The sequence below is a fragment of the Tetrao urogallus genome (genome assembly GCF_951394365.1).
Source record: "Tetrao urogallus genome assembly, chromosome: 1".
NCBI classification, from domain to species: Eukaryota; Metazoa; Chordata; class Aves; order Galliformes; family Phasianidae; genus Tetrao; species Tetrao urogallus.
The window spans coordinates 143,568,393-143,580,691 of record NC_136813.1 but is presented as its reverse complement, the minus strand read 5'-3'; the positions used below and the strand labels follow the sequence as shown (position 1 = coordinate 143,580,691).

Sequence of the window (12,299 nt, the reverse complement as noted above, 5' to 3'; positions counted from 1 at the left end):
GCAAAAAAACCCATATCTTGACACTATCAGAAACAGCTAATTTTATAGGAATGTTTCCACTAAATATTAACAAAAGTGATTGTGTCATATACTCACTTCAAAACCCAAATAAGATCATCTTAAAATTACATTTTCTTTCTCATTTTTCCCATCTTCTGCATATACAAGATTGACAGGCTGAGAGAGCTGGATCTGTTCAGCCTTGAGAAGATAAGGCTCTGGGGCGATCTGAGAGTGGAGAGCGGCCTTTCAGTATCCAAAGGGGGCTGTAAGAAGGGGACAGACTCTTTAGCGGGGTCTGTTGGGATAAGACATGGAGAAATAGTTTCAGACTGAAAGTTTTAGACTGGTTATAAGGAAAAAGCATTTTACAGCAAGGGTGGTGAGGCACTGAAACAGGTTTCCCAGAGAGGTGATGGATGTCCCCTTCTAGGAGGCATCCAAGGTCAGGCTGGAGGGGCTCTGAGCACCCTGATCTATCTGTAGGTGTCCCTGTTCATTGCAGGGGAGTTGGACTAGATGATCTTTAAGGATCCCCTCCAAGTGATATGATTCTGTGAACATGTGATTCTGTGATTCTTGTCAACAAATTATGCAGACCTTCCGTATCTATTTGAAAGCTGGAAAAAAAAAAAGCTATTTGCAGCAATTTATTCTAAATTATCTCATCCTCTGTTAAATGTAGCTCATCTTGTAGGTTCACAGAAAACATCATATTCTTTTCATGGACTTTATTAAGGAGGATGAGTAAGCAAACATATACAATCTTCTGGATGAGGCACTTTACAAAACTAGAGCAATGAAGGCAAGCTGACAGTTAAGACAGAAGCAACCTAACAATTTACAAAATTATAAAACTGGTACAGCAGGTTATGAAATCATATTTATAAGGAACTGTTCATTTTTCCTGCTTTCATATAACTTAGAGGCAATATTGTCCTTTTTATCTGACAATGCTACTGCTTACGGAAATAAATTCTACTAATGATAAATCATTTAAAATGTCCCCAAACTGGGACCCAAGATTCTTACAGGGGAATGAGTTCTGTTTTCTTAACACCAGTTAAGCCTCTTCTAGACAAATTAGTTCACTGGAGAGTAACACAGTAGGTTTTCTCCTTTTGGAGAAAGAGAGGGATGCAGAATCCCAGTTTAAATCCATATGTAATGACAAACTTAAAGTTTGTGCAGTTTGAGGTCATTTTGAAAGTTCTTTTACAGTTACCTGCACATTTATTCCGGTCCCAGTACTGTCTTTGCTTGCATTTCTCAGTACCAATCGATACTTTATTGCCTGCTCTTCCACAATGAAGGCCATGGAGGATCAAGTAGTCCAAGAAGAATCTGGATACCAGGATGATGAGGTAAATTTATGGGTCTTTGAAAAACAGGTACAGCAGATGTCTGAAGGTATTGTTACAGCGTACTGAAGCCCACAGAGAGACAGGAAGTCCCCAAAAACCACCAACAGGAAGTTCAATTCATTTAAAATTTTGCTGTAGTCTAACTCCAAGAAAATCTCATTGTCAGAGTCTCTGTACAGCTGTGTTCTTCAGATGCTCTTCACTAACCTTTCCAAAGCTATGCACAGTTTTTAATGGAATTATCATTATTGCTTTATATCTCGTACTTCAATATTAAATGTCAGAGGATTATCAGTTAATTTGAAGCTTTCAAGGAATGGTCATCAGCCAGAAAAGGCTGAAGAACAGTGGATGAAAGAGTCAAGACGTGATCCTAACACAAGTTTATTAATACAGCAGAGAGTTACTTGCCTGTGAAGATATATTTGATGAAGAAAGTGGTAGGAAATGTGTAGGTGTTCTTGGCTTACTCTGGGTTTTCTTATTTTGGTAGTTCAACAAGACGTGTTATTAGGGAAAACCATTTCAAGGCTTACAAATTTGAAGCACAGAGTGAGCTAGATATAATTTTAAGAAAAATAAAAATCTATTTTCAATTTTTTGTTTTATTTTATTTTTAGGAATCCTTTTTTCAGGACATTGATCTGCTACAAAAGCATGGGATTGTAAGTATTGCCAATGACTTATCTGCACATCATTGTCCATGTAAATTTCTCCTCACAAATAATTCTAAATCAGTCATGTGAAGACAAATTTTGCCCTTGGTGATAAGACAGGCTTTCAAAATATCTCGTTCTCACTAGATTCCTACATAAAGTGTCAAGATATTCAAAATATTTAGCACCCCGTACTTCTTGAAAAGCCAACTAGCTGCTAACTTATATGAAAACCACGTAGTAGATCACTTCCTATTCCTGCCAGTCTTTGTAATTATACCTGCATTTTTGGTTCCCTTGAAATTACACTGTGGCAGTTGTTGCTAAATTATTTTTGGAAGGCTGTTTAAGGGAGTAGAGTGGGAGTGAACAAATAGCTGGAGAAGTAAGTGGAGAGTTTTTTCATCAAATATGAATTGTTCTCATCATGAACATTACTGTCACATAAGCATTAGCTTCTTACTTGGATTACTGTTATTATATATTTACCTTGGAGGCTGATTCATGGGTCAGAATGTTCAGTGTTAGAAAAGCAGAATAAGAAGTTTGGTTTGCCTGAAGTAATTTAAGATAAACGACTGTAGATGGATGCAGACAGGGCTGACACAGACACAATGGGCCAGCGTTATCCAGCATTACAGTTACTGCACTCAGCATGTCAGCAGTGTAACTGTTGTTCACTTTCTTATTGACAACTCATTGTCATGGTTCTGGAGAGGATAATGAAGTGGTGAGCTGTAACAACAGTATAGGATAAGAAAAATACACAAATTCTCGTGTTAAAAAATTAAAATTAGCCCAAAGAGGCTGACCTCATGAGCTGGAAGAGAGCTGTATAAGCTTGTCGATATCAAACGAGGCACAGAATGCAGAAAAATGTTGCTAAGTTATGGAAAATCTTGGAAATAAAGAGTAGTGACTTAGACTGTTCTTCATCATTCTGTTTTTGGAGACAGATCTGGCTTACTGAAAGTCTCCTGCTCCTTTTCTATTACTTTTCTTCTCCCATCCAAGTGTTTATTCCTACTTCTTAGGGGAAGATGTTATTCTCATCTGTGCCAGTGAGCATATGATGACCTATTCCTATTAATTTCACTTGCTTAAAGTAGTTTTTAGGGTTCTAGATTTTTTTCCCCCCAGAGGGATAGGGAGAAAAGTATTTAGTAGATGTGTCAGCACAGCCACAAAGAGTCAGATTTGCAGAACCCAGGCTGGGGTTTGATGTTCTAAAGTGTTTGATAGGAATCAAGTTTCTGTGATCCCAGTGCCACTGCTGAGCGTTCCTGCCCTCAGGCATGTGCTATTGCTTCATCTGTCGTAGCCACACTGCAAACTGCATCTGTAAATCAATTCATGCAAAAAGCATGACAACAAAAAATATGATCTGTGTAGTTTGTTTGTTTGTTCATTTAAATTCTTGCTATGCTCCTGTTTCCATCTCAGAGGCGTACAACTAGGGCAGAGATGCTATGCCAAAAGGTTGGGAGGGTCAGGATAAGCAGGTGGTGTAAGGGGGCAGGTGAGTCGGTGTGTTCAGCCAGGACAACTGCTGAATGCTTCGTGGTATCAACTAGAAGAAGAGAATTCTAGCACTTTGGCTGGTAAACAAACAATTGATAAAAGATGTATCTGGGAAGCAGAGAAGAAGAACTTCTGTGACCAGATCTGCTGCTCAGGGAATTGTAATGTGGAGCAGCCCTAAGTTTGAGGAGATCAATAAGACAAGGCCACTGAAGAAATGAGGAAGTTGAAGAGTGAGTTTTGGCCTAGAAAAATGGTCTTTGCAGCAGAAGTCTATTGTCTTAATATGAAAAACACTACATGAACAACAACTCAATATTGTTTTTGTTTTGTTTTTTAATTACTGATTTTTGGTGGGTTTTTTTTTTGAGTGAGTCATTTCCATTTGTGATTGATTTTACCTCACCTATCCCTCTTAATGTAATAGTCAAAAATATCTCACAGGATGAAAAGTAAGCTTCCCAATGATCACAACTAATTCTTTCCAAAGCCCCCCTCCCATCTTAAGTCTCTTATATCCACGCACTAGATACAGAAATGATTCATCCAGCTCATAGTGTGGTTTGTTTGTTTGTTCTTTTAAATAAATAACTTGGCTGGAGATGGTAAATTGCAGTATTACCCCCAGACCTTTCCCAGGGTATGTTTCTTGTGAGTTATTTGTTCCTTGCCTTTACATTTCCAGTGATATCAGATTTCTAACGTGAGGTGGGAGGAGGCAAAACACGCCTGCAGGGTGCTGAATGAAGTCATGCTGTATCCAATGAACTAAAAACTCTAGTAAGCCCATTCCAGATGCAAGTGCCTGTTGGATCTGGCAGGTTAGGTGTGTTTTGCTTTGGACTTGCTGTCAACATGCAGAAATGTCATAGAGGTTAGAGTCAGCATCCTACCACCTATGCAAGTCAGCTCCCAGCTGTGATCAGATTACCTGGTTTACAGATTATCTATGCACGGGGAACAAGGACAGATTGAGTTTGACAGGGTTTTTTAGGTTAGACTCTACAACACCTGAAATAATCCGTTCTGTTTCTTTACTATTAGCTTGGATCTAGAAAGACCAGCCCTGAACAGGGACAGGCTGAGTACAGCCAGACCCAACATAGCCTGCACCATGATCCTCACACTGATGTGACTCACAGTTTTCTGATATTTGGGTGTCACAAACTACATCAGGAAGAGTTTACTTTGTAAATACGTTTCTTTATGAAAATATACGTGCAGATGAGTGTATAATAAAGTGTTTCAAAGGTTTAATTTGCCAACTGGTTGCTACCTGTCACAAGTACTCATAGAAAGGAACTTTCTTTGCAGAACGTGGCAGATATTAAAAAACTGAAGTCAGTTGGGATCTGCACTATCAAAGGAATCCAGATGACAACAAGACGAGCACTGTGCAGTGTAAAAGGGCTTTCAGAGGTCAAAGTGGACAAGATTAAAGAAGCTGCAAATAAGCTGATTGTAAGCCAATCACTTTCTTGACAATTTAAATTTATGCTGGCCTCTCTAAATTGCCATGCAGCATTTCTCTATATAGAATCTTCCACCACATCATCAAGATAATTTTGAAAACAATCCGGCTCACTATTCTTTATGTTCTTTATATTTTGCAGCAGCCAGACGAATGTTGTGGTGCTTTTCATACCCAATGTGTGTAAATGAGGCTGTGGTAGACAGAAGCTATCCGGGTGGGATATCGCGCTCTGCCTTCAGCTTGAAGCTCACCAGAATAAACCTCTCACGTTCTCTTTGGTCTTCCTTAGGAGCCAGGCTTCCTAACTGCATTTGAGTACAGTCAAAAACGGAAGATGGTATTTCATATTACTACTGGCAGCCAGGAATTCGAGTAAGCTTACATCTACTTTTCTCCTGCCTTAGCACAAACTGTTCCGATTATATTTATTGTCTTGAATGAGAAACAAAAATATAAAAGAACAAAAAATCAGTTAGGACATGTAGGTTATTTTGCATTTAGAGCTGGTGCTGGCTCAGAGATGCCTGACTCTGTAAGCAACAAAACCAACTCCTTTTCTGAGGGAAACCAGGCAGTCATTGTGAATAAACAGTTTGCATCCAAAAATCCTGACCATCATTTGATGATCCTGATCACCATTTTTTCAGCCGATTAAATAAACAACCTGAAGGTCTACAATCAAAGTCTAAAAGACTTCCCTTGAAACACTTCTATGGAACTTTATGTCTCAGAGATGCTTTCTATCTTCTCTCTTCCAGTAATCATTTCTATACATTTTTCTCTCACATGCAGTAAGGAGGATTGATTTAATATTTTATCACTCAGTGGTCATTTAGTGCCTTGCTATAGGACAAATATAACAAGTCTTGAAGTAGAAAAAAATTATCTTTTTTCATTTCCTCTTGTGATGTTGTGGCTTTAACTATATCATAATTGTCTGCCTTTCTGCAGCAAACTTCTAGGTGGTGGGATTGAAAGCATGGCAATCACTGAGGCCTTTGGAGGTGAGAAAACTACATTAAATGAGTACTATCAAACAGACAAAGAATAGTTTAGATTTTAAATCAAGCTGGATCACTTCTGCGAAACATCACATCGTAGTCAAAGATGAGTACTTGCATGAGTGGAAGAAGAAATAATTCATACATTTTTTCCCTTTTTTTCATGCTGAATTGCTTGCAGACTAAGTTTGAGCTGAGTAATCACTAGACTTGAGGGGCATGCTGATTCAGAATGACATACCATTATTAATACTGCTAGTAACTATTTCCTGTTATAGAAAAGATTTCCCTGGTGCAATCTCTGTTCCTCTTCAGTAATGGCACAAAAGATATTCTATTTATGTACACTTGGCATGCATTGCATTCCATACAAGATTTTGCAATCAGTTGTTAGAGTAAATTCCATCAGTTAGTGTTTAACACTTCAAAAACAGTAAGAAGAGTGTGGAAAACACAGTAATCTGCTCTTTGGAGAAGATAAATTGGAGACCTGTGTGATTTGATGTCATGAGATTAAAAAACTTCTTGATCATTTAGTTGAAAATACAAGTGGGCCTGATCCTGTTTTTGGGGGTCAAAGTGGAACCCAACCACTCATTTTTCCTCCTTCCTCAGTTACTAATTTCCCATCCATGCCTTGTGGTACTTAACTTCTACAGAAAAGTAGAAATAAACACAGCAGTCAAGCAAGACCAGATGAAAGCATTTTAGATTTTGCTTTTCATCCAAGATATTTCTACTGCACATAATGTGATTTATATATCAGGATTTAAATGTGCAAATAGAGAAACAGAGGTGAATTTTTGCAGTAACAGAATTTGGCAAACTTGGAAGAAAAGACAAAAAAAAAAAAAGTAGAAAGTGACTTTTTTTTTTTCTTTATTTAACAGAGTTTCGGACAGGCAAAACACAGCTGTCTCATACCCTTTGTGGTAAGTGTGCTACCTTAAAACAGGGAGTGCTGGGTTTTTTTCCTTACGACAATGTAAAAATTCAACACATAAAAGCAAGTCAGAATATTCTGTCTCTAGAAATATAGTGAAAAAAACGTGGTGACTCTTTCTAATAGATGTGTTTGAATACAGAACTCACGTAGATTATTATTTATTAATACTGCTCACATCAATTCAAGTGTTGCCAGAAGGAGAGAGAAGACCATAAGCCATCTTAGGGAGAAACACACATTACCTGGAAAAGCAAAGCACAAATAGGAGTCACAACAGGGACAGGACCATTGCTCTTGCAAAGGCAAGATTCTTTGTCAGCAATGCTTTTAATTTCCTGGGTTCAAGAAGTTTTGCTGACAATGACATTCTGAAAGGACACTGACAGGATACCACTGGCTAACATGAACTGGTTAAACAAAGACTTTGGCAGTGCCAGGACTCCCATTCCACAGCACTATCTCACAACGTGTAGATAGCAGTCAGTAATAACTACTGTAACCATTACACTTCTAGAATATAGTTACAGGACACCAGGTAGACAAACATTCACTTAACTGGACCGTGGCATAAAGGGAACTGTGGAGCCTGCTGGAAAAATGGAGACTCTTCCATTCAGTGCAACCTAAGTTAGTCAGCAGAGTTATTTCGCCCGAATGATCACAGCTGAATGGATTATTTTAGCTTATTCACTTTAAAGAGGCTAAACTAGTGATTTCCACAATGATTAAAACCAGTGGCTCTCTGTGATACAGGTAAACAGCCATCATATTTTATTAAAAATAATAGTGTGAGAAAATATTTTTTCCAGCTATTCATTTTACTCTGATTCATTCCAGTGACAGCTCAGCTGCCGGGGCCCAACGGCTACACGGGTGGAAAGATTATCTTCATTGATACTGAAAACACTTTGTATCTTTTGGGTTTCTGAAAGCTACAGGTACCTTGAACTGGAAAGACAGTTCATTTTGTTCTAATTTCAAGCAAGTAGCAGGCTCCAGATGGCTTCACGCATGGGAAACAATATGATGGGCACAGAAAACTTGGAGAGCACAGCGTATAGTGCCCACAGGGCAGTGGCTTTTCCTCTGTCATTTTATCTAATCCAAGCTGGAAAAGTTAGTCAGAATACAGATTTACTTTTAAGTACTTCCCTGGGATTTAACATGCTTACTTAGTGGTGTCAGATTTTAGAAAGCAGTGAATAAATAAACAGATGGGCAGAGGATAGATGTAACAATGGATGATAGGTGATGTATTTCTCTTTACCTCAAAATAAATTTATCTAAGAGCATGGTTTGTACAGAGAGAAATCCTTAACTCTGCCTGATGTCAGCCGACCAGACCGTCTCCGTGACATTGCTGACCGTTTCAGCGTTGACCACGACGCAGTCCTTGACAACGTGCTGTATGCACGTGCATACACGAGTGAGACCCTCACTGCAACTGCTATGATAACTATGATTTTTCTCCAAGGCTTCTGTGTTAATAGTTTTCAGTTACTTAAGTGACACCGGCCTGCTTAAGGAGAGTAAATTACATTTTGTTGCTAACAAAAATGTTGCAAGCTAGCTCCTATTTTCTTTTTCTGGTGGTGTACTCTAGTAGACTAGCTCAGGGTAAGCATTCCAGCCCAGCTGTACTATGCAAGGTTCTGCAGTATGCTGCAACAATTCCACCGTGTGTATTATAGTTGTCAGTGTACCATCTTAGTAAAAGAAGCAACAGTGAATGTCTGAATGTAAGCTAACTATAAATGCAGTCAATAATTGTCTATAATTTTGTGAATGGACCTTCACAGAAACAGTTTCATGCACTCTGACAGAAGACACTGCATTAATACTTCAAGTAAATGGGACTTTTACACGAACATAAATAATATGGCTATACAATTTCTTTGTGTCATTTAATTCAATGTTCATTTCAAACAATTCTGCTGGTTTTCAATTCTCAAAACAAGACTTTTTTGTGGAGCTCTTCACAAAGAAGTGTTGTTGGCTGGGCTGGGCAAGTGGAAACTGGAACCTGCAGAAACATAAGCACTATTGGGTACTGGAGAAGTAGCTAGTTAACAGGCACTGGACTTAAAATGCTGGTGGTGAAAATACAAAGAATGCAAGCATTTAAAGTGGAATTTCAAAATTCAGGTTTTTTTTTTCCTTCAGAGTTCTTTCTGGCCCTAATTTGATTTGTCAGCTCTACTTCCCATCAGGTGAACATCAGATGGAATTGCTTGACTTTGTAGCAGCCAAGTTCCACGAGGAAGCTGGTATCTTCAAGCTACTGGTACAAGACTAATTGTTATTTTTCATACACTTGCTGGTTTCAGAATATTTTGTTGTTGTTGTTGTTTTTCACTGTATTGACTTATCCAGTGCAATTACAATACAGATCATTGACTCCATCATGGCACTCTTCCGTGTGGATTTCAGTGGTCGTGGAGAGCTGGCTGAACGACAACAGAAACTCGCTCAGATGCTGTCCAGGCTCCAAAAAATATCAGAAGGTAAAGGAAACATTGCAAAATATGGGCAACGTGGATTGGTGTTATTGAAACCAGTATTGAAACAGCAATTGTTGGTGGCATGACCACTAAGTGTATTATTAAATTAGGTATAATACACTAAGTGTATTATCAAATCAGGTACTGGCCCGGGGATCCTTGCTCACTTTATGCTTCTGTCAGTTACCAAAAAGAATCAGAAGTATATTATTTCAAGGTGATGGATAAAGGAATAATTTAACATTTAGAATTCTCCCAGAATCACTGTTGAGAAGTCCTAAATAGGAGGACAGGTTTTGAAACTGGACAAATTTCCAGCCTTCCCCCAGCTTCTACAGTCTAAATACACAAGAAACGTGGAGAACAGGATAAAAATGGAGAAAGGTACAGAGAGGGGAGAAGACTGTGTTCACTGCCTCCTTCTAATTGCTGCACAATGCTCTGAGGGGTGAGGATGGAATGAACAGGAGTCTTCCTTGTTTGGAATGACTCAGAAACATGGATAAAGAATGAGTAAATGTGTTTATGGAGTAAATATCAAAAAAAAGGGGAACACTCAGAGGGAGGGAGAAGAGGCCTAGGGCATGGAGGCCATGGAGAAGATGGGTGTTGAGAAAGGCTTCTTCAGCAGGACTCTGAAAAGTGCTCATTTTTGGCATAAATATTACAGCTGACACAAGAGCAAAGTTAGGCTGTCTTCCTGTTAAACCCAGCCAGCAGGCATGAGGAACATTTGCTTCTCTTTCCTTTGAAATTTGAAGCGCCTCAGTAGCAACCTTGATCTTACCCTGAAGATGAGGATATTTTTGAAATCTAATTGGATACAGTTCATCTTCTTTGCATTGTTTTCCATTGCAGAATATAACGTGGCTGTGTTTGTGACCAATCAGATGACTGCTGATCCGGGAGCAACTATGACGTACGATACTCACTGCTGCACTTCTAATCTTTGGTTACATATTTGGTTACACATTTAACAGAGATGAGAACTGAGACTGAGCAAGAGGCATTGACGTGAAGGCACGCTCCTCACGTTCAAACTATTTCAGGCTGTCCTTTGGTCTTTCTGGTATCATGAGTCATTCACAGATGACACCTATAGGTTTCTCTCTCTCTTTTTTAAAATGATCTACTTTTCCTGGCTGGCATGATGATTTCTTTCACTATGTCTTGAGTGAACAGAACAAAACATAACAACTATTGAAGAAAACGCCTAATTGTCTCTTAAAGCAGCGTATACACGTTGTGTAGGGTTTACATTCTTGAACCTCTTGAATTTGATGAGAGGACGTTGAGCATTGAGCATCCTATCTTGAGGCAGGTGTGTTTAGATCCTCTTTTGAATTGTACCTGTTTATTATTCATTACTGACTTCACTGTGCGTTGCCTGACAGTTAATCTATTAGCCTCTGGAAATTGCATGGTGAATCATCACCTTCTTTTCTTTTTTTTTTTTGTTGCTGATTTAGCTTTCAGGCAGACCCAAAGAAGCCCGTTGGGGGCCACATCCTTGCTCATGCTTCAACTACCCGAATTAGTTTGAGGAAAGGGAGAGGGGAGCTGCGTATTGCAAAGATATACGACAGGTAAATCTCTGTCCTTTCGCAGGAAAGAAGCTGCTTTATGAACACAGTAGGGTGTCAGAGTTCGTTGCACCGAAACTTAATAGCTTGTGAACTGATTGGTGGTTTCAAATGAACCATGCATCTGGATGGTATGTTGAGAGGAAATCTGAAAGGACAGAGCGATTGGGAGATTTAGATTAGTAGATTCCAAGCTGTCTTGCATATTGTATGTATGACATTATGTAACCTTTCCTCATAAATCCTGCTAGATGTTCATCTCTCCAAGAAGACTATCGAATCATAGAATCACAGAATCATAGAACGGCCTGGGTTGAAAAGGACCCCAACGATCAGCTAGTTTCAAACCCCCTGCTATGTGCAGGGTCACCAACCACCAGACCAGGCTGCCCAGAGCCATGGTTGTCCCTTGGCAGGAACATTCCAGAGCTGTTAAATCACTCAGTTTTGCTGACCTCAGTGGGTATCAATTTACACGCTGAGCTGGGGCAGACGCAGGTATTAAAAAACATATTAGCAGAATTGTGTGGAGAGACCAGTGCTCCCTGGTCAGCAGGATCTGAAACGTGGAAGACAAGTTTGCACAGTCTTCTCTTCTCCCACACTTCCTCCTTTCCCCTCACTTGCGTTTCTCATCTTCAGAGAGGTGGGTTTCACGTTTTCTCATCTTGATAACGTCAATCACATCTCATAAAGATGTAAAAATATTCCACGTTGCTTTTACTTAAAACCTTTGAGAGACCGTTCCATAACTACATTTAACACTCATGGATTTCTTTTTTCCCCAGTCCTGAGATGCCTGAAAACGAAGCCACATTTGCAATAACTCCTGGAGGGATTGGAGATGCCAAAGAATAGGCAGAAAACTCATGTACATCAGCTGTACATGCAAACGTACAGCTGATAACCACCAAGGCAGTTAGTTGGGATGAAGATTTGTGCAAGGTTGCTGTCTCCCCAACTGCATTTTTATCTTCTTGGAACAATTTGAGAGGTTTTGGGATAAACTGCGTGCTTCAGTGTTATTCATCTTAACAGAAGTTGGTTCATTTTGGGTCTTCTCTTTTCAATTGACAATAAATAGCTGATGGAAACGGCAATGGCAGGAGTAAGAGCCCAGGAACTTTGTGAAGTTTCACGTGCAGAAGGATGGAAAATTAAAAATGACCTGAAATACTTTCATGTTGACCAGATTATTTATTAATGCACTTCTACTTTTTGGAGAGAATGACCTCAAGTTTACACAATAATAA

The 12,299-nt window shown here is 39.2% G+C and overlaps 1 protein-coding gene across 1 annotated transcript; it reads left to right on the top strand.

Moving 5' to 3' along the window:
• Positions 1-1,307: 1,307 nt before the first annotated feature.
• DMC1 (DNA meiotic recombinase 1) lies at positions 1,308-11,904 on the top strand (the record flags this gene model as incomplete). Its single annotated transcript, XM_079537294.1, has 13 exons — positions 1,308-1,364; positions 1,985-2,029; positions 4,856-5,002; positions 5,305-5,387; positions 5,967-6,019; positions 6,907-6,948; positions 7,800-7,872; positions 8,297-8,388; positions 9,173-9,246; positions 9,352-9,466; positions 10,322-10,382; positions 10,933-11,049; positions 11,835-11,904. 13 exons carry the CDS (start codon positions 1,308-1,310, stop codon positions 11,902-11,904), a joined length of 1,029 nt encoding a protein of 342 aa, XP_079393420.1.
• Positions 11,905-12,299: the final 395 nt, after the last annotated feature.